The 22,833-nt window shown below is 48.0% G+C and overlaps 2 protein-coding genes across 7 annotated transcripts in view; one reads left to right on the top strand and one right to left on the bottom strand.

Annotated features, from left to right (window-relative positions):
- The window catches only part of LOC137346072 (zinc finger and BTB domain-containing protein 12-like), a 72,099-nt gene extending 62,571 nt beyond the window's left edge, over nucleotides 1-9,528 (bottom strand). For 2 of the 3 annotated variants that reach the window (XM_068009364.1, XM_068009363.1), the window contains exon 1: nucleotides 9,408-9,528. The gene's annotated coding sequence lies outside the window, so the exon portion shown is untranslated. The remainder of the gene's footprint in view (nucleotides 1-9,407) is intronic. The other variant, XM_068009361.1, reaches the window with a different exon arrangement.
- The window catches only part of ehmt2 (euchromatic histone-lysine N-methyltransferase 2), a 171,193-nt gene continuing 157,611 nt past the window's right edge, over nucleotides 9,252-22,833 (top strand). For all 4 annotated transcript variants that reach the window (XM_068009357.1, XM_068009359.1, XM_068009358.1 and 1 more), the window contains exons 1-3: nucleotides 9,252-9,301; nucleotides 12,333-12,417; nucleotides 15,212-15,538. In XM_068009357.1, coding sequence (XP_067865458.1) covers nucleotides 9,281-9,301; nucleotides 12,333-12,417; nucleotides 15,212-15,538 — 433 coding nt within the window. In that variant the 5' untranslated portion in view covers nucleotides 9,252-9,280. The remainder of the gene's footprint in view (nucleotides 9,302-12,332; nucleotides 12,418-15,211; nucleotides 15,539-22,833) is intronic.

The raw sequence follows: 22,833 nt of genomic DNA, 5'->3' as shown, positions 1-22,833 counted from the left end.
CCACTTTGCATCTTCCTCACAACACACATTTCCACCTAGTTTCATGTCATCTGCGAACTTGGAAATATTACATTTGATCCCCACATCCAATTCATTGATATGTATTGTGAACAACTGGGGTCCAAGTACTGATCCCTGCGGTACCCCACTAGCCACAGCCTGTCAACGCAAGAATGACCCATTTATTCCTACTCTCTGTTTTCTGCCTGTTAACCAATCCTTAATCCATGCCAGTATATTACATCCTAGCCCATACAGTCATAGAGTTATACAGCACAGAAAAAGGCCCTTTGGCCCATCATGTCTGTGCTGGCCATCAAGCACCTAACTATTCCAGTCACATTTTCCAGCACTTGGCCCGTAGCCTTGTATGCTATGGCGTTTCAAGTGCTCATCTTAATACTTCAGGCGGTGCATTCCAGATTCCAACCACCCTCTGGGTGAAAAGATTTTTCCTCAAATCCCCTCTAAACCTTCTGCCCCTTACCTTAAATCTATGCCCCCTGGTTATTGATACCTCCACTAAGGGAAAAAGTTTCTTCCTATCTAACCTATCAATGCCCCTCATAATCTTGTATACCTCAATCATGTCCCCCCTCAGCCTTCTCTGCTCTAAGGAAAACAACCCTAGCCTTTTCAGTCTCTCTTCATAGCTGAAATGCTCCAGCCCAGGCAACATCCTGGTGAATCTCCTCCGCACCCTCTCCAGTGCAATCACATCCGTGTGGTGCCCAGAACTGTACACAGTACTCCAGCTGTGGCCTAACTAGTGTTTTATACAGCTCCATCATAACCTCCCTGCTCTTACATTCTATGCCTTGGCTGATAAAGGCAAGTATCCCATATGCCTTCTTAACCACCGTATCTACCAGTGCTACTGCATTCAGTGATCTATGGACAAGTACACCAAGGTCCCTCTGACCCTCTGTACTTCCTAGGATCCTACCATCCATTGTATATTCCCTTGCCTTGTTAGTTCTCTCAAAATGCATCACCTCACACTTCTCAGGATTAAATACCATTTGCCACTGCTCCGCCCATCTTACCAGCCCATCTATATCGTCCTGTAATCTAAGGATTTCCTCCTCACTATTTACGACACCACCAATTTTCGTGCCATTTGCGAACTTACTGATCATACCTCCTATATTCACGTCTAAATCATTAATGTACACTACAAACAGCAAGGGTCCCAGCACCGATCCCTGCGGTGCACCACTGGTCACAGGCTGCCAATCGCAAAAACAGCCCTTCACCATCACCCTCTGCCTCCTGCCACTGGGCCAATTTTGGATCCAATGTGCCCTGGATCCCATGGGCTCTTACCTTCTTTACCAATCACCCGTGTGCGATCTTATCAAAAGCCTTACTGAAGTCCGTGCAGACTACATCTACTGCTTTACCCTCATCTACACATCTAGTCACCTCCTCGAAAAATTCAATCAAGTTCATTAGACACGACCTCCCCCTGACAAAGCCATGCTGACTATCCCTGCCTCTCCAAGTGGAGATTAATCCTGTCCCTCAGAATTTTTTCCAACAGTTTCCCAACTGCTGACGTTAGACTCACCGGCCTGTAATTACCTGGTCTATTCCTGCTACCTTTCATCTGTTTTAATTTTGCAAACCAACCTCCTGGAGGGGACTTTATCAAAAGGCCTTTTGCAAATCAAAGTAAACCACGGCCACCCCTTTATCAATTCTATTCGTAACATCCTCAAAAAACTTCAACAGGTTCGTCGAACATGATTTCCCAATCATAAATCCATATTGACTGTGTCCAATCAGATCACTATTATCCAAGTGTCCATTTATCACATCCTTTCGAACAGATTCTAGCATTTTCCCAATGACTGATGTACGGCTAACAGGTCTGTAATTCCCTGTTTTCTCTCTCCCTCCCTTTTTAAATAGTGGGCTGACATTTGATATCTTCTTCCATCACCTTTTCAGGCAGTGCATTTCAGATCATAACTCACTGTGTAAAATATATCATTTTATCTTCTCTCTGGATTCTTTTGTGAATTATCCGATATCGGTGACCTCTGGAATACTGGTCCTTTTGCCAGTCGATGCAGTTTCTCCTTATTTACGCCATCACAACCCCTCATGATTTTGAACACCTCTATTAAATCTCCTCTGAACTTTCTCTGCTCGAATGAGGACATCCCCAGCTTCTCCAGTCTCGCCACATCCTTACAAAGTCCCTCAACTTAGTAAATCTCCCCTGCACCCCCTCCAAGGCCTCGACGTCATTCCTAAACTGCAGTGCCCAGAACTGGAGGCAACCCTATCGCTGAGGTGTCACCAGTGATGAAGGATGAGCATTCAACGGCCCCACTGCGAAAGGAAAGGATCCTGTGTTCTGCACCCGTAGCAGAGGATCTCTTCTGAAAAGCACATATTTGTAGGAGAGTAAATGGTGAAACGGAGGGGACTGGGAATGAGAGCGAACAAGGATGTGAGAGGTCGTGCAAATGAGGCGAATGTGAGAGAGCAAGCGAGCGAGGGAGAGCGAAAGAGAGGGCGCAGGTGAGGGGGAGGTGTCTGCTGCACTGTCAGAGGGTCAGTACTGAGGGAGTGCTGCACTGTGGCAAGGTCAGTACTGAGGGAGTGCTGCATTGTCAGAGGGTCAGTACTGAGGGAGTGCTGCATTGTCAGAGGGTCAGTACCGAGGGAGTGCTGCACTGTGGCAGGGTCAGTACTGAGGAAGTGCTGCATTTTAAGTTTAAGCTTAAGATTAAAAATGGCAGGAGATCTCAGACCCATGACATGCTCCTCTTGCTCAATGTGGGAGCTCAGGGACATGGCTGATGTCCCTGACTCCTTCACGTGCAGGAAGTGTGTCCAACTGCAGCTCTTGTTAGACCGCATGACGGCTCTGGAGCTGCGGATGGACTCACTTTGGAGCATCCGCGATGCTGAGGAGGTCGTGGATAGCACGTTTAGTGAATTGGTCACACCGCAGATTAGGATTGCTGAGGGAGAAAGGGAATGGGTGACCAAAAGGCAGAGAAAGAGCAGGAAGGCAGCGCAGGAGTCCCCTGCGGTCATCTCCCTCCACAACAAGTATACCATTTTGGATACTGTTGAGGGAGATGGCTCACCAGGGGAAGGCACCAGTAGCCAGGTTCATGGCACCGTGGCTGGCTCTGCTGTTCAGAAGGGCGGGAAAAAGAATGGAAGGGCTATAGTCATAGGGGATTCGATTGTAAGGGGAGTAGATAGGCGGTTCTGTGGTCGAAAACGAGACTCCCGAATGGTATGTTGCCTCCCAGGTGCACGGGTCAGGGATGTCTCAGATCGGCTGCAGAACATTCTGAAGGGGGAGGGTGAACAGCCAGTTGTCATTGTGCACATAGGCACCAATGATATAGGTAAAAAACGGGATGAGGTTCTACAAGCAGAATTTAGGGAGTTAGGAGCCAAGTTAAAAAGTAGGACCTCAGAGGTAGTAATCTCAGGATTGCTACCAGTGCCACGTGATAGTCAGAGTAGAAATGAAAGAATAGTCAGGATGAATGCGTGGCTTGAGAGATGGTGCAGGAGGGAGGGGTTCAGATTTTTGGGACATTGGGACCGGTTCTGGGGGAGGTGGGGCTATTACAAATTGGACGGTCTACACCTGGGCCGGACTGGAACCAATGTCCTTGGGGGTGCTTTTGCTAACGCTGTTGGGGAGGGTTTAAACTAATGTGGCAGGGGGATGGGAACCAAATGAGGTCAGTGGAGAGTAAGGATGTAGTAACTAAAGCCTGTAAGGAACTAGATAATGAAGTCAGCGTGACTAAGGGAAAGAGTAGGCAGGGAGCAGATGATGAAAGCAAAGGGACTGGTGGTCTGAGGTGTATTTGTTTTAATGCAAGAAGTGTAGTAGGTAAGGCAGATGAACTCAGGGCTTGGATTAGTACCTGGGAGTATGATGTTATTGCTATTACTGAGACTTGGTTAAGGGAAGGGCATGATTGGCAACTAAATATCCCAGGATACCGATGCTTCAGGCGGGATAGAGAGGGAGGTAAAAGGGGTGGAGGAGTTGCATTACTGGTCAAAGAGGATAGCACAGCTGTGCTGAAGGAAGGCACTATGGAGGACTCGAGCTGTGAGGCAATATGGGCAGAACTCAGAAATAGGAAGGGTGCGGTAACAATGTTGGGGCTGTACTACAGGCCTCCCAACAGCGAGCGTGAGATAGAGGTACAAATATGTAAACAGATTATGGAAAGCTGCAGGAGCAACAGGGTGGTGGTGATAGGAGATTTTAATTTTCCCAACATTGACTGGGATTCACTTAATGTTAGAGGTCTAGATGGAGCAGAATTTGTAAGGAGCATCCAGGAGGGTTTTCGAGAGCAGTATGTAAATAGTCCAACTCGGGAAGGGGCCATACTGGACCTGGTGTTGGGAAATGAGCCGGGCCAGGTGGTTGACGTTTCAGTAGGGGATTACTTTGGGAATAGTGATCACAATTCCGTAAGTTTTAGAATACTCATGGACAAAGACGAGAGTGGTCCGAAAGGAAGAGTGCTAAATTGGGGGAAGGCCAACTGTACCAAAATTCGGCAGGAGCTGGGGAATGTAGATTGGGAGCAGCTGTTTGAAGGTAAATCCACTTTTGATATGTGGGAGGCTTTTAAAGAGAGGTTGATTAGCGTGCAGGAGAGACATGTTCCTGTGAAAATGAGGGGTAGAAATGGCAAGATTAGGGAACCATGGATGACAGGTGAAATTGTGAGACTAGCTAAGAGGAAAAAGGAAGCACACATAAGGTCTAGGCGGCTGAAGAAAGACGAAGCTTTGAAAGAATATCGGGATTGTCGGCGCAATCTGAAACGAGGAATTAAGAGGGCTAAAAGGGGTCATGAAATATCTTTAGCAAACAGGGTTAAGGAAAATCTCAAAGCCTTTTATTCATATATAAGGAGCAAGAGGGTAACTAGAGAAAGGATTGGCCCACTCAAGGACAAAGGAGGAAAGTTATGCGTGGAGTCAGAGAAAATGGGTGAGATTCTCAACGAGTACTTTGCATCGGTATTCACCGAGGAGAGGGACATGACGGATGTTGAGGTTAGGGACAGATGTTTGATTACTCTAGGTCAAGTCGGCATAAGGAGGGAGGAAGTGTTGGGTATTCTAAAAGGCATTAAGGTGGACAAGTCCCCAGGTCCGGATGGGATCTATCCCAGGTTACTGTGGGAAGCGAGAGAGGAAATAGTTGGGGCCTTAACAGATATCTTTGCAACATCCTTAAACACGGGTGAGGTCCCGGAGGACTGGAGAATTGCTAATGTTGTCCCCTTGCTGAAGAAGGGTAGCAGGGAAAATCCAGGTAATTATAGACCGGTGAGCCTGACGTCAGTGGTAGGGAAGCTGCTGGAGAAGATACTGAGGGATAGGATCTATTCCCATCTGGAAGAAAATGGGCTTATCAGTGATAGGCAACATGGTTTTGTGCAGGGAAGGTCATGTCTTACCAACTTAATAGAATTCTTTGAGGAAGTGACAAAGTTGATTGATGAGGGAAGGGCTGTAGATGTCATATACATGGACTTCAGTAAGGCGTTTGATAAGGTTCCCCATGGTAGGCTGATGGAGAAAGTGAAGTCGCATGGGATCCAGGCTGTACTAGCTAGATGGATAAAGAACTGGCTGGGCAACAGGAGACAGAGAGTAGCAGTGGAAGGGAGTTTCTCAAAATGGAGACGTGTGACCAGTGGTGTTCCACAGGGATCCGTGCTGGGACCACTGTTGTTTGTGATATACATTAATGATTTGGAGGAAAGTATAGGTGGTCTGATTAGCAAGTTTGCAGATGACACTAAGATTGCTGGAGTAGCAGATAGTGAAGGGGACTGTCAGAGAATACAGCAGAATATAGATAGACTGGAGAGTTGGGCAGAGAAATGGCAGATGGAGTTCAATCAGGGCAAATGCGAGGTGATGCATTTTGGAAGATCCAATTCAAGAGTGAACTATACAGTAAATGGAAAAGTCCTGGGGAAAATTGATGTACAGAGAGATTTGGGTGTTCAGGTCCATTGTTCCCTGAAGGTGGCAACGCAGGTCAATAGAGTGGTCAAGAAGGCATACGGCATGCTTTCCTTCATCGGACGGGGTATTGAGTACAAGAGTTGGCAGGTCATGTTACAGTTGTATAGGACTTTGGTTCGGCCACATTTGGAATACTGCGTGCAGTTCTGGTCGCCACATTACCAAAAGGATGTGGATGCTTTGGAGAGGGCGCAGAGGAGGTTCACCAGGATGTTGCCTGGTATGGAGGGCGCTAGCTATGAAGAGAGGTTGAGTAGATTAGGATTATTTTCATTAGAAAGACGGAGGTTGAGGGGCGACCTGATTGAGGTGTACAAAATCATGAGAGGTGTAGACAGGGTGGATAGCAAGAAGCTTTTTCCCCCAGAGTGGGGGATTCAATTACAAGGGGACACGAGTTCAAAGTGAAAGGGGAAAAGTTTAGGGGGGGATATGCGTGGAAAGTTCTTTACGCAGAGGGTGGTGGGTGCATGGAACGCATTGCCAGCGGAGGTGGTAGACGCGGGCACGATAGCGTCTTTTAAGATGTATCTAGACAGATACATGAATGGGCAGGAAGTAAAGAGATGCAGACCCTTAGAAAATAGGCGACAGGTTTAGATAGAGGATTTGGATCGGCGTAGGCTTGGAGGGCCGAAGGGCCTGTTCCTGTGCTGTAATTTTCTTTGTTCTTTGTTCTTTGTCAGAGGGTCAGTACTGAGGGGGTGCTGCACTGTGGCAAGGTCAGTACTGAGGGAGCACTGCACTGTCGGAAGGTCAGCACCGAGGGAGTGTGCACTGTCAGAGGGTCAGTACTGAGGGAGTGCTACACTGTCAGAGGGTCAGTACTGAGGGAGTGCTGCACTGTCAGAGAGTCAGTACTGAGGGAGTGCTGCACTGTCATAGAGTCAGTACTGAGGGAGTGCTCCATTGTCAGAGGGTCAGTACTGAGGGAGTGCTACACTGTGGCAGGGTCGTACTGAGGGAGTGTTGCACTGTCAGAGGGTCAATACTTAGGGAGTGCTGCACTGTGGCAGGGTCAGTACTGAGGGAGTGCCACACTGTCAGAGGGTCAGTACTGAGGGAGTGCTGCACTGTTGGAGAGTCAGTACTGAGGGAGTGCTGCACTGTCGGAGTGTCAGTACTGAGGGAGTACTGTACTGTCGGAGTGTCAGTACTGAGGGAGTGCCGCACTGTCAGAGGGTCAGTACTGAGGGAGTGCTACACTGTCAGACAAACAGGCAGCAGTGATCACCTCTGTATCCCTCTTGCTCTTTACAGCTACTCTACCGGCTTCTTACTCTCTCTCCCGTCCCTATGCAGCCCTGTGGACCTCGCAGAGGACTCCACAATCCGGCTCCCTTCATCACCAACATGAAAGGAGTCAACCCTGCCCCCTGCCCTCCCGCGCTTCCATTTAATTTTTTGCATGACTAAACTTTCTATGATTCTAATTGAGGAACAGTGTGGCTTTCGTGCAGAGAGATCGACCGTTGACATGCTGTTCTCCCTTCGCCAGCTCCAGGAGAAATGCCGTGAACAACAGATGCCCCTCTACGTTGTTTTCATTGATCTCACCAAAGCCTTTGACCTCGTCAGCAGACGTGGTCTCTTCAGACTACTAGAAAAGATCGGATATCCACCAAAGCTACTAAGTATCATCACCTCATTCCAGAACAATATGAAAGGCACAATTCAACATGGTGGCTCCTCATCAGACCCCTTTCCTATCCTGAGTAGTGTGAAACAGGGCTGTGTTCTCGCACCCACACTTTTTGGGTTCTTCTTCTCACTGCTGCTCTCACATGCGTTCAAGTCTTCAGAAGAAGGAATTTTCCTCCACGCAAGATCAGATGGCAGGTTGTTCAACCTTGCCCGTCTAAGAGCGAAGACCAAAGTACGGAAAGTCCTCATCAGGGAACTCCTCTTTGCTGACGATGCTGCATTAACATCTCACACTGAAGAGTGTCTGCAGAGTCTCATCGACAGGTTTGCGGCTGCCTGCAATGAATTTGGCCTAACCATCAGTCTCAAGAAAACGAACATCATGGGACAGGACGTCAGAAATGCTCCATCCATCAATATTGGCGACCACGCTCTGGAAGTGGTTCAAGAGTTCACCTACCTAGGCTCAACTATCACCAGTAACCTGTTTCTAGATGCAGAAATCAACAAGCGCATGGGAAAGGCTTCCACTGCTATGTCCAGACTGGCCAAGAGAGTGTGGGAAAATGGCGCACTGACACGGAACACAAAAGTCCGAGTGTATCAGGCCTGTGTCCTCAGTACCTTGCTCAATGGCAGCGAGGCCTGGACAACATATGTCATTCCATCTTTGCTGTCTCCGGAGAATCCTTGGCATGAGGTGGCAGGACCAATTCCAACACAGAATTCCTCGAGGCGGCCAACATCCCCAGCATATACACCCTACTGAGTCAGCGGCGCTTGAGATGGCTTGGCCATGTGAGCCGCATGGAAGATGGCAGGATCCCCAAGGACACATTGTACAACGAGCTCGTCACTGGTATCAGACCCACCGGCCGTCCATGTCTCCGCTTTAAAGACGTCTGCAAACGCGACATGAGGTCCGTGACATTGATCACAAGTCGTGGGAGTCAGTTGCCAGTGATCGCCAGAGCTGGCGGACAGCCATAAAGGCGGGGCTAAAGTGTGGTGAGTCGAAGAGACTTCGCAGTTGGCAGGAAAAAAGACAGAGGCGCAAGGAGAGAGCCAACTGTGTAACAGCCCCGACAACCAATTTTACCTGCAGCACCTGTGGAAGAGCCTGTCACTCTAGAATTGGCCTTTATAGCCACTCCAGGCGCTGCTTCACAAACCACTGACCACCTCCAGGCGCTTACCCATTGTCTCTCGAGACAAGGAGGCCAAAGAAGAAGAATTGGTGTTTTTTTTAGTTTGGGCAGGTTCGGAGGGAAGAAACCCCAACTGTTACAGAAAAGGAAAACTGACATCCAGGGAAAGCACCAAAAGAAAAATAAAGTGTTGTCATTGACATTGGAAAAAAACGTCTCCATTGGCTTTTAAATTCGATGGAGGGGAGTGAGTTTTTTTATTTGCTGGGAAGTTAAAAAAACAAACAAAACTCCAGCCTGCAAACGTGCGGGAGGGTGCAAATGACGTTTCAGGGTGACGCTGCCCCTTTAAAGAGTTCCGGCCCCTTTAAGATAGGCCCCGCCCCCTCCCGGGACCAAGCCCCGCCTCTGCGCCATGACGTCAGGGGCCGGGAGCCATGGCTTCCCTGGATGCTGAGGTGAGAGAGCCGCTGAGGGGAGGGTATTCCTCTTTAGGATTAAAACCGCCGCCCCGGCCTCCCCCCAACTCCCCCGGCAAAACATCCCCAAACCCCGCCGGCTTACATCTAAAACCGAGGCCTTCTCCTTTTCCCCGCCCGCCGCCTCCTTGCGCTTCGTCGGATCCGAGTCAACGGCGGCCATGGGCGCTTTGTCAGGCAAGGAATGGGAGGGTGATTGACAGCCAGCACCCCGCAACCTGTGTGAACGCATCAGCTCCCTCCGCTTGCTGTGCGGAGGTTATGCGATATTCACGGTTGGGGGCGGCGAGCTTTGAAATGGTGGCTGATTGACAGCTGTCACCCCGCAACCTGTGTATTACATCAGTTCCTTCTCGTTGCGGTGCGGGGTCATGCGTTATACAGGGTTGGGGCGGTGAGATGTGACTGGTCGATTGAGCCCCGCAATATGTGTAGCGCATCAGCTCCCTCCCCATGGACTGAGGGGAGCATACGTTATCCAGGGTTGGGGGCGGAGGTGTAAGAGGTGGTGGGAAACGTCTCTCCCAAACCCCGCAGCCTGTCTAGCGCATCGGTTCCTTGCCATTGGCGTGCGGGGGCATGCGTTATACAGGGTTAGGGGTGCGAGGTCGGCTTTCAGCAACAATGGACATGCTGCCTGGTGGCTGTGCATCTTTTCTGTTGACTTTTTGCAGGATTCATTTGGCAATAAACTTGCAAACCTGGGGTTCCATTCGATTACTTTCTTTTTTAACTCAAAATAAAACTCCCACTTCATAAAAACGCTTGTAAACTGTATATTACCACTTTTAAACCGCACTCTGCAGAGTTTTAAAATGCACCCACGCACGAAACCTTACTACCTTGGACTATTTCATTGCTGTACAGGGCATTTAGTTCCAATTCCATTTGCCGATTCTGCAGATTCTTACAGTGAAATGGCTGTGAAAAGTCTTCTGCTTTATCCTGTCTCTCGGGGTGGTATTGGGTCAAATGCAATGCTTGACAATGTAGTTGACTTGTTCAGCACCCCAACAGCTCATGCACTGAGAAGCTGAACCATGCAGTTCGGAAAGGTCCAGATTTGATCCCAGATCTTTGCTGAGTTAGCTGACTTCAACAGCCTGCTGCTGCAGTTGAGTTCAATGTCTCTGGGCGTGTGGGAGTGGGAGCTGAGGCAGGATCTCCTGCTGTTCGCTTTCACCGACGCTGGAGGGGTCTGGGCAACAGGCGTGGACAGAATAGAACCTCGGTTGTGATGAATCCTCAGGTTGAACAGCCTGTTAGAGATCACATTCAAGACTGCTCCTACATGTGTCTTTTGCGTACTGTTCTGGAGTGAGTCAGACAGCAGGTGAACATCTTCGATAGGTGACGAATGTCACATCAAGAGGGTTGAACTAGCAGTGGTTACAAGTTTATTCGTGAAGGTTTTACTTAGAAACATTTATGACACAAACAGAGGCCATTTGGCCCATCATGTTCAGACTGGCCGGTAAAGAGTTATCCGGCCTCATCCCACCTTCCAGCTTTTGGTCCATAGCCCTGTAGGGTACAGTACTTCAAGTGCATATCCAAGTGTTTTTTTAAAATGCAATGAGGATTTCTGCCTCTAACACCCTTTCAGACAGTGAGTTCCAGACTCTCACCACCCTCTGTGTGAAAAAAAATACTCAACTCCTCTCTAATCTTTACACCAATTATTTTAAATCTATACCCTCCTGGTTACTGATGTCTCTGCTAAGGGAAATAGTCTTTCCTATCCAGTCTGTCTCGGCCCTCCATAATTTTATACACCTCAAATCTCCCTCAGCCTCCCGTTTTACAAAGAAAACAACCCCAGCCTATCCAATTTTTCCTCATAGCTAAAATTCTCCAGCCCTCGTAAATTTCCTCGGTTCCCTTCCGAGTGTGATCACATCTTTCCTGTAATGTATGTGATCAGAACTGTATGCAGTACACTAGCTATGGTTGAACTAGTCTTTTTATACAGCTCCAACATAACCTCCCTGATTCTCGATTCAGTGCCTCGGCTCATAAAGGCAAGGATCACATATGACTTCTTGACCACCTTATCTACCTGTCCAGCTACCTTCAGGGATCTGTGGACATGCACTCCAAGGTCCCGCTGTTCCTCTGTACCAGGGTTGTACAACATACGGCCCATGGGCCAGGAACCAGCCTGCCAAAGCTTTCCATCTGGCCCTCGGATGTATTTCGCAGATGAGAAATTTTCCACTGTCGTCTTCTTTCAGACTGGCTTTTTAAAACATCGCAGCCAGTTTCACAGCCGACAGTGTGCCGACTTCGGGAACAGCGGTTTCTGAACTTTGGACAAATTCAGGGTTTTCCGGCGGGTTCCGACTTTTTTTAAAGCCCGCCAGAAAACCCCGAATCTGTCTGAAGTTCAGAAACTGCTGTTCACGATGTCAGCACCGGTCAGCTGTGAAACTGACCGCGATTTTTCACCTCAGGGGGTTGAGGTGAATAGTGTGGCTGCATTTAAGGGAAGCTGGATAAACACATGGTGGGGGGGGAGGGGAACGAACAGAAGGATATGTTCATAGGGTGAGATGAAGAGGCCCGTGTGCAGCATAAACACCAGCATGGACTGGATGGGCCGAACGGTCTGTTCCTGAGCTGTAAATATTTTGTAATCCCTCCTCCTCGATGCTGTCGCGGGTCAGATTAACACCTTCGGTCACTTCCACTTGTGCCTCTATCTCACCTCATGCTAACGCTTTTCCAGCTGAAAGCAGGAAAGTGCGGGATGCAGAGGGAGGGGCATTGAACAAGCAGAGCCCAAGCTATTTCTTTTTGGTTGCAGTTCTGGGTGATGTCCAGTTGAAAGGCCGGTGAGAAGGAGAGACAGCAGAGAGGGGATGGTCTTTTAATGAACTGCCGGCTCCTCATTCCCATTGGGCCTCTTCTGTCCAATTCTGGGGGGGAGATGCTGGGAGGAGTTCATCAAACCGGGGCACTTTTGCATGTCTGCCGGAGCATCTGAGTTCTTTTGCTTCTCTTTATTCAGGGGGAGCCTCTCAGCACGGTTCAGACCACAGCAGAAGCAGACCTGCTGGTGCTGGGGACGAGCCCCAGCAGTGCAGTCAATAAAGGTAAGGCTGCTCCTTTAAAATGACCGTCGGCAAACCTGGCAACCATTTTGTGCACAGCTTGATCCCGCAGGTGGCTGTGAGAGGAAAGGCACGGTAACCTGTTTTTGGGTAGTGTCGGTTGAGGCAAGGTGGTTGGGCAGTAAAGCGGAGGAGGTAGGGCATCTTCTGTCATTTACCAATTCAGGTCAAAGGGCAGAGAGGTGGCAGATGAGATTCAACATGGGTCCAGTGTAAAGTCAGAGAGACTGGACAGGAGAGGTGAGAATCTGGATGTGGTGGCAGCCTGCTTATTGCAAGGTAGCAGGATAAATCTCAGGGGTCTGAGCGCGTCAATCAGTTCAAACTGGTGGTTTCAGCAGCAAGTATCACGTTGGGGCATGACTGTGACTTAAAACTCTGAGGAGGGAAGACGAGAGAAATCGGAGGAGGGAGTGACGAGAGACGTCAGAGAGAATAACCGGCACAGACACGACGGGCTGAATGGCCTCCTTCTGTGCTGTAATTTTTCAGTGGTTCTATTTTTCTATGGTAATAACATTAAATTGATGCCCGGCCTTGGTGTGGCCACACCTGGAGTGTTCAATTTTTGTTTTATTTTAGAGATACAGCACTGAAACAGGCCCTTCGGCCCACTGAGTCTGTGCCGACCAAGAACCACCCATTTATACTAACCCTATAGTAATCCCATACTCCCTACCACCTACCTACACTAGGGGCAATTTACCTATCAACTGCAAGTCTTTGGCGGTGGGAGGAAACCGGAGCGCCTGGCGAAAACCCACGCGGTCACAGGGAGAACTTGCAAACTCCGCACAGGCAGTACCCAGAATTGAACCCGGGTCCCTGGAGCTGTGAGGCTGCGGTGCTAACCACTGCGCCGCCCATAATCTCTGTATCAGAAAATAGATGTTGAATTATTGGAGGGAGTTCAGAGGAGGCCGACATGGTCGGGGGCCTGAACTTAAGAGGCTGTGTTAGGAGGAAGGTCGTCTCTCTGAGGAATCGGAGAATGAGAGGGGGACATGATCGAGGCTTCACAGGTGTGCAGATGTTGGATGGAGGCGAGTTCCCCTGGGTAATAATGGGCCACAGTTTGGGGATTGAGGCACATTTCCCCGTTTGGAATTGTGGAAGAGTTTCACAGGGTGACAGCATCACAAACCGAGCGGAAATACAGGGCGAGGTGAAATCCTAAAAGTCAGCTAAGGAACCATATAGGAGGTTAGGAAGGGAAGGCTGGGTAGACAACCTTGCCTGAGCCATTGCCTCGGTACTGCTGTGTTTCCTGAACGGGGAGTCTGGGGCCGCAGTTTATCAGTTTGTCATCTCTGACGACGTGGCCCTGGAGGCTGAACCGGGATTTCGAAAACAAAATCATTCTGGGTAGATAGGCCTCACTGGCCAGGCCAGCATTTGTTGTCCATCCCTAGTTGCCCATGAGAAGGTGGTGGTGAGCTGCCTTCTTGAACCGCTGCAGTCCATGTGGGGTAGGTACACCCACAGTGCTGTTAGGAAGGGAGTTCCAGGATTTTGACCCAGCAACAGTGAAGGAACGGCGATATAGTTCCAAGTCAGGGTGGACTTATGATGTGCTGAGGTCCTGGATTGGGACAGATAAAAATAGAAGCTAGCCAGTCCGATAGTGATCAAGCAAGAAAGGAGATGGGGAGATGGTGGCCTAGCGGTAATATCACTGAACTAGTAATCCAGAGGCACAAACGCTGGAAATACTCGGCAGGTCTGGCAGCATCTGTGGAGAGAGAAGCAGAGTTAAGGTTTCGGGTCAGTGACCCTTCATCAGAACTGCTTCTCTCTCCACAGCTGCTGCCAGACCTGCTGAGAATTTCCAGCATTTCTTGTTTGTGTTTCAGATTTCCAGCATGTGGAGTATTTTGCTTTTATTTCGGTAATCCAGAGGCCCAGGCTAATGCCCCGGGGACACGGTGGAATGTAAATTCAATGAATCAATAAAAATCTGGAAATAGAAGCAATGCTGAGTGATGCTGGCCATGGAACTATCATTGATTGTTGTAAAAACCCAAACTGGTTCACTCAAGTCCTTCAGGGAAGGAAATCTGCCGGCCTGGCCTGGCCTACATGGGACTCCAGACCCACAGCAATGTGGTTGACTCTTAACTGCCCTCTGAAATGGCCGAGCAAGCCACTCAGTTCAAGGACAATCAGGGATGGGTAATAAATGCTGGCCCAGCCAGCGACACCCACATCCCATGAAACAACAAAAAAAAAATAACCTCTTGAAGAGATGGTGTGCCTTACTCGACAATGCTTACAGCAGAATAACAAATAAATGCTGACAACCTGCCGTTAGTAAATGACCTTTTAATGACTGTCCGGCCCGAAGTTCTGGAATACCCTCCGGAACGCCCTCCATCTCTCCATGAAGCCACTTCTGAAAGCCGACATGTTTGACCAAGCTTGCGGTCTCCTGTCCTTATATCTCCTTACACCGCTCAGTGTCAAATTTTATTTGACCACACACCTTGGGATGTTTTACTGTGTTAAAGGCAGCATGTAAATGTAGGTTATTGTAGTAAAGCTGTGGAGCAGGATTCTCTCGCTGCTGTCCATGGGAGCTGCACGGATTAGTTGGCCTGTTCCTGTGTTGTAAATACTTTGTAATGAAGGGAGAGGTTGCTCTATTGGTACCTCAGCGTTCACTTCACCAGGACTTTGACTGTTCACGGCTCTTTCTCCCTCATTTGCACGTGCGGCCAGAGGCTAACGGTCCGATACGCCCTGGGAAATAAATATGGTGGGGGTTTCTGTTTTACAGGAATCAGCGGAGTGGCAGAAACAGCCTCCAAGATACTGGGGCAATTGCCAAATCCCGTAGCGGGAAGCGGAAGCACAATGGGAAACATCGCTCCGCAGAGCAACAAGGAGGTACCTTCCTCGGGGAGCAGCCAGGAAATCGGGAAAAAGTTCCACGAGGCAGAAACTGCAGCGGTTATGGGCATCCGGGGGGAAGAGCTGGGAGGCAGCGAGGCACAGTATAAATCGGCAGAGCCCTATCTGGGCTTGGAACCCCCGCCCTCTGACACTGTGACCATCAGCAGGCCGCTATCTCAACCTGCAGGGCCTCCTGCCAAAGGGCTTACAGGTAACTACCAGCAGGCTCAAAGAGCTTCTATCATCCACCTCTCCCTCTTTGTTAATCTGTTAATGTCTCTCCTTCCAGTGACACTGAGCTTCTATCATCCACCTCTCTGTCTTGGCCAAACTGTTAATGTCTCTCCTTCCAGTGATACTGAGCTTCTATCATCCACCTCTCTGTCTTGGCCAATCTGTTAATGTCTCTCCTTCCAGTGACACTGAGCTTCTATCATCCACCTCTCTGTCTTGGCCAATCTGTTAATGTCTCTCCTTCCTGTGACACTGAGCTTCTATCATCCACCTCCCTGTCTTGGCCAATCTGTTCATGTCTCTCCTTCCAGTGACACTGTGCTTCTATCATCCACCTCTCTGTCTTGGCCAATCTGTTCATGTCTCTCCTTCCTGTGACACTGAGCTTCTATCATCCACCTCCCTGTCTTGGCCAATCTGTTAATGTCTCTCCTTCCAGTGATACTGAGCTTCTATCATCCACCTCTCTGTCTTGGCCAATCTGTTAATGTCTCTCCTTCCAGTGACACTGAGCTTCTATCATCCACCTCTCTGTCTTGGCCAATCTGTTAATGTCTCTCCTTCCAGTGACACTGAGCTTCCATCATCCACCTCTCTCTCTTTGTCAATCTGTTGATGTCTCTCCTTCCAGTGACACTGTGCTTCTATCATCCACCTCTCTCTCTTTGTCAATCTGTTACTGTCTCTCCTTCCAGTGACACTGAGCTTCGATCATCCACCTCTCTGTCTTTGTCAATCTGTTAATGTCTCTCCTTCCAGTGACACTGAGCTTCTATCATCCACCTCTCTGTCTTTGGCAATCTGTTAATGTCTCTCCTTCCAGTGACACTCAGCTTCTGTCATCCACCTCTCTGTCTTGGCCAATCTGTTAATGTCTCTCCTTCCAGTGACACTGAGCTTCTATCATCCACCTCTCTGTCTTGGCCAAACTGTTAATGTCTCTCCTTCCAGTGACACTGAGCTTCTATCATCCACCTCTCTGTCTTGGCCAATCTGTTAATGTCTCTCCTTCCAGTGACACTGAGCTTCTATCATCCACCTCTCTGTCTTTGTCAATCTGTTAATGTCTCTCCTTCCAGTGACACTGAGCTTCTATCATCCACCTCTCTGTCTTTGTCAATCTGTTAATGTCTCTCCTTCCAGTGACACTGAGCTTCTATCATCCACCTCTCTCTCTTTGTCAATCTGTTGATGTCTCTCCTTCCTGTGACACTGAGCTTCTATCATCCAACTCTCTGTCTTGGCCAATCTGTTAATGTCTCTCCTTGCAGTGACACTGAGCTTCTATCATCCACCTCTCTGTCTTGGCCAATCTGTTAATGTCTCTCCTTCCAGTGACACTGAGCTTCTATCATCCAACTCTCTGTCTTGGCCAAACTGTTAATGTCTCTCCTTCCAGTGACACTGTGCTTCCATCATCCACCTCTCTGTCTTGGCCAATCTGTTAATGTCTCTCCTTCCAGTGACACTGAGCTTCTATCATCCACCTCTCTGTCTTGGCCAATCTGTTAATGTCTCTCCTTCCAGTGACACTGAGCTTCTATCATCCACCTCTCTGTCTTGGCCAATCTGTTAATGTCTCTCCTTCCAGTGACACTGAGCTTCTATCATCCACCTCTCTGTCTTGGCCAATCTGTTAATGTCTCTCCTTCCAGTGACACTGAGCTTCTATCATCCACCTCTCTGTCTTGGCCAATCTGTTAATGTCTCTCCTTCCAGTGACACTGAGCTTCTATCATCCACCTCTCTCTCTTTGTCAATCTGTTGATGTCTCTCCTTCCAGTGACACTGAGCTTCTATCATCCACCTCTCTCTCTTTGTCAATCTGTTAATGTCTCTCCTTCCAGTGACACTGAGCTTCTATCATCCACCTCTCTGTCTTTGTCAATCTGTTAGTGTCTCTCCTTCCAGTGACACTGAGCTTCTATCATCCACCTCTCTGTCTTTGTCAATCTGTTAGTGTCTCTCCTTCCAGTGACACTGAGCTTCTATCATCCACCTCTCTGTCTTTGTCAATCTGTTAGTGTCTCTCCTTCAAGTGACACTGAGCTTCTATCATCCACCTCTCTGTCTTTGTCAATCTGTTAATGTCTCTCCTTCCAGTGACACTGAGCTTCTATCATCCACCTCTCTGTCTTTGTCAATCTGTTAATGTCTCTCCTTCCAGTGACACTGAGCTTCTATCATCCACCTCTCTGTCTTTGTCAATCTGTTAGTGTCTCTCCTTCCAGTGACACTGAGCTTCTATCATCCACCTCTCTGTCTTTGTCAATCTGTTAGTGTCTCTCCTTCCAGTGACACTGAGCTTCTATCATCCACCTCTCTGTCTTGGCCAACCTGTTAATGTCTCTCCTTCCACTGACACTGAGCTTCTATCATCCACCTCTCTGTCTTTGTCAATCTGTTAATGTCTCTCCTTCCAGTGACACTGAGCTTCTATCATCCACCTCTCTGTCTTTGTCAATCTGTTAATGTCTCTCCTTCCAGTGACACTGAGCTTCTATCATCCACCTCTCTCTCTTTGTCAATCTGTTAATGTCTCTCCTTCCAGTGACACTGAGCTTCTATCATCCACCTCTCTGTCTTGGCCAAACTGTTAATGTCTCTCCTTCCAGTGATACTGAGCTTCTATCATCCACCTCTCTGTCTTGGCCAATCTGTTCATGTCTCTCCTTCCAGTGACACTGAGCTTCTATCATCCACCTCTCTCTCTTTGTCAATCTGTTAATGTCTCTCCTTCCAGTGACACTGAGCTTCTATCATCCACCTCTCTGTCTTGGCCAAACTGTTAATGTATCTCCTTCCAGTGATACTGAGCTTCTATCATCCACCTCTCTGTCTTGGCCAATCTGTTCATGTCTCTCCTTCCAGTGACACTGAGCTTCTATCATCCACCTCTCTGTCTTGGCCAAACTGTTAATGTCTCTCCTTCCAGTGATACTGAGCTTCTATCATCCACCTCTCTGTCTTTGTCAATCTGTTAATGTCTCTCCTTCCAGTGACACTGAGCTTCTGTCATCCACCTCTCTGTCTTGGCCAATCTGTTAATGTCTCTCCTTCCAGTGACACTGAGCTTCTGTCATCCACCTCTCTGTCTTGGCCAATCTGTTAATGTCTCTCCGTCCAGTGACACTGAGCTTCTATCATCCACCTCTCTCTCTATGTCAATCTGTTAATGTCTCTCCTTCCAGTGACACTGAGCTTCTATCATCCACCTCTCTGTCTTTGTCAATCTGTTAATGTCTCTCCTTCCAGTGACACTGAGCTTCTATCATCCACCTCTCTCTCTTTGTCAATCTGTTAATGTCTCTCCTTCCGATGACACTGAGCTTCTATCATCCACCTCTCTGTCTTTGTCAATCTGTTAATGTCTCTCCTTCCAGTGACACTGAGCTTCTATCTTCCACCTCTCTGTCTTTGTCAATCTGTTTATGTCTCTCCTTCCAGTGACACTGAGCTTCCATCATCCACCTCTCTCTCTTTGTCAATCTGTTAATGTCTCTCCTTCCACTGACACTGAGCTTCTATCATCCACCTCTCTCTCTTTGTCAATCTGTTAATGTCTCTCCTTCCAGTGACACTGAGCTTCTATCATCCAACTCTCTGTCTTTGTCAATCTGTTAGTGTCTCTCCTTCCACTGACACTGAGCTTCTATCATCCACCTCTCTGTCTTTGTCAATCTGTTAGTGTCTCTCCTTCCAGTGACACTGAGCTTCTATCATCCACCTCTCTCTCTTTGTCAATCTGTTAATGTCTCTCCTTCCGATGACACTGAGCTCCTATCATCCACCTCTCTGTCTTGGCCAATCTGTTAGTGTCTCTCCTTCCAGTGACACTGAGCTTCTATCATCCACCTCTCTCTCTTTGTCAATCTGTTAACGTCTCTCCTTCCAGTGACACTGAGCTTCTATCATACACCTCTCTGTCTTGGCCAGTCTATTAGTGTCTCTCCTTCCAGTGCCACCGAGCTTCTATCATCCACCTCTCTGTCTTTGTCAATCTGTTAATGTCTCTCCTTCTAGTGACACTGAGCTTCTATCATCCACCTCTTTGTCTTGGCCAAACTGTTAATGTCTCTCCTTCCAGTGATACTGAGCTTCTATCATCCACCTCTCTCTCTTTGTCAATCTGTTAATGTCTCTCCTTCCAGTGACACTGAGCTTCTATCATACACCTCTCTGTCTTGGCCAGTCTATTAGTGTCTCTCCTTCCAGTGACACCGAGCTTCTATCATCCACCTCTCTCTCTTTGTCAATCTGTTAATGTCTCTCCTTCCAGTGACACTGAGCTTCTATCATCCACCTCTCTGTCTTGGCCAAACTGTTAATGTCTCTCCTTCCAGTGATACTGAGCTTCTATCATCCACCTCTCTGTCTTTGTCAATCTGTTAATGTCCCTCCTTCCAGTGACACTGAGCTTCTGTCATCCACCTCTCTGTCTTGGCCAATCTGTTAATGTCTCTCCTTCCAGTGACACTGAGCTTCTATCATCCACCTCTCTGTCTTGGCCAATCTGTTAATGTCTCTCCGTCCAGTGACACTGAGCTTCTATCATCCACCTCTCTGTCTTTGTCAATCTGTTAATGTCTCTCCTTCCAGTGACACTGAGCTTCTGTCATCTACCTCTCTGTCTTGGCCAATCTGTTAATGTCTCTCCGTCCAGTGACACAGAGCTTCTATCATCCACCTCTCTGTCTTGGCCAATCTTTTAATGTCTCTCCGTCCAGTGACACTGAGCTTCTATCATCCACCTCTCTGTATTTGTCAATCTGTTAATGTCTCTCCTTCCAGTGACACTGAGCTTCTATCATCCACCTCTCTGTATTTGTCAATCTGTTAATGTCTCTCCTTCCAGTGACACTGAGCTTCTGTCATCTACCTCTCTCTATTGGCCAATCTGTTAATGTCTCTCCTTCCAGTGACACTGAGCTTCTATCATCCACCTCTCTGTCATTGTCAATCTGTTGATGTCTCTCCTTCCTGTGACACTGAGCTTCTATCATCCACCTCTCTGTCTTGGCCAATCTGTTAATGTCTCTCCTTCCAGTGACACTGAGCTTCTATCATCCACCTCTCTGTCTTTGTCAATCTGTTAATGTCTCTCCTTCCAGTGACACTGAGCTTCTATCATCCACCTCTCTCTCTTTGTCAATCTGTTAATGTCTCTCCTTCCGATGACACTGAGCTTCTATCATCCACCTCTCTGTCTTTGTCAATCTGTTAATGTCTCTCCTTCCAGTGACACTGAGCTTCTATCATCCACCTCTCTGTCTTTGTTAATCTGTTAATGTCTCTCCTTCCAGTGACACTGAGCTTCTATCATCCACCTCTCTCTCTTTGTCAATCTGTTAATGTCTCTCCTTCCGATGACACTGAGCTTCTATCATCCACCTCTCTGTCTTTGTCAATCTGTTAATGTCTCTCCTTCCAGTGACACTGAGCTTCTATCTTCCACCTCTCTGTCTTTGTCAATCTGTTAATGTCTCTCCTTCCAGTGACACTGAGCTTCCATCATCCACCTCTCTCTCTTTGTCAATCTGTTAATGTCTCTCCTTCCACTGACACTGAGCTTCTATCATCCACCTCTCTCTCTTTGTCAATCTGTTAATGTCTCTCCTTCCAGTGACACTGAGCTTCTATCATCCAACTCTCTGTCTTTGTCAATCTGTTAGTGTCTCTCCTTCCAGTGACACTGAGCTTCTATCATCCACCTCTCTGTCTTTGTCAATCTGTTAGTGTCTCTCCTTCCAGTGACACTGAGCTTCTATCATCCACCTCTCTCTCTTTGTCAATCTGTTAATGTCTCTCCTTCCGATGACACTGAGCTCCTATCATCCACCTCTCTGTCTTGGCCAATCTGTTAATGTCTCTCCTTCCAGTGACACTGAGCTTCTATCATCCACCTCTCTCTCTTTGTCAATCTGTTAACGTCTCTCCTTCCAGTGACACTGAGCTTCTATCATACACCTCTCTGTCTTGGCCAGTCTATTAGTGTCTCTCCTTCCAGTGCCACCGAGCTTCTATCATCCACCTCTCTGTCTTTGTCAATCTGTTAATGTCTCTCCTTCTAGTGACACTGAGCTTCTATCATCCACCTCTCTGTCTTGGCCAAACTGTTAATGTCTCTCCTTCCAGTGATACTGAGCTTCTATCATCCACCTCTCTCTCTTTGTCAATCTGTTAATGTCTCTCCTTCCAGTGACACTGAGCTTCTATCATACACCTCTCTGTCTTGGCCAGTCTATTAGTGTCTCTCCTTCCAGTGACACCGAGCTTCTATCATCCACCTCTCTCTCTTTGTCAATCTGTTAATGTCTCTCCTTCCAGTGACACTGAGCTTCTATCATCCACCTCTCTGTCTTGGCCAAACTGTTAATGTCTCTCCTTCCAGTGATACTGAGCTTCTATCATCCACCTCTCTGTCTTTGTCAATCTGTTAATGTCCCTCCTTCCAGTGACACTGAGCTTCTGTCATCCACCTCTCTGTCTTGGCCAATCTGTTAATGTCTCTCCTTCCAGTGACACTGAGCTTCTATCATCCACCTCTCTGTCTTGGCCAATCTGTTAATGTCTCTCCGTCCAGTGACACTGAGCTTCTATCATCCACCTCTCTGTCTTTGTCAATCTGTTAATGTCTCTCCTTCCAGTGACACTGAGCTTCTGTCATCTACCTCTCTGTCTTGGCCAATCTGTTAATGTCTCTCCGTCCAGTGACACAGAGCTTCTATCATCCACCTCTCTGTCTTGGCCAATCTTTTAATGTCTCTCCGTCCAGTGACACTGAGCTTCTATCATCCACCTCTCTGTATTTGTCAATCTGTTAATGTCTCTCCTTCCAGGGACACTGAGCTTCTATCATCCACCTCTCTGTATTTGTCAATCTGTTAATGTCTCTCCTTCCAGTGACACTGAGCTTCTGTCATCTACCTCTCTCTCTTGGCCAATCTGTTAATGTCTCTCCTTCCAGTGACACTGAGCTTCTATCATCCACCTCTCTGTCATTGTCAATCTGTTGATGTCTCTCCTTCCTGTGACACTGAGCTTCTATCATCCACCTCTCTGTCTTGGCCAATCTGTTAATGTCTCTCCTTCCAGTGACACTGAGCTTCTATCATCCACCTCTCTGTCTTTGTCAATCTGTTAATGTCTCTCCTTCCAGTGACACTGAGCTTCTATCATCCACCTCTCTCTCTTTGTCAATCTGTTAATGTCTCTCCTTCCGATGACACTGAGCTTCTATCATCCACCTCTCTGTCTTTGTCAATCTGTTAA

This window comes from Heterodontus francisci, chromosome 29, assembly GCF_036365525.1.
Source record: "Heterodontus francisci isolate sHetFra1 chromosome 29, sHetFra1.hap1, whole genome shotgun sequence".
Lineage (NCBI taxonomy): Eukaryota > Metazoa > Chordata > Chondrichthyes > Heterodontiformes > Heterodontidae > Heterodontus > Heterodontus francisci.
This window is presented reverse-complemented; position numbering and strand designations above follow the sequence as displayed.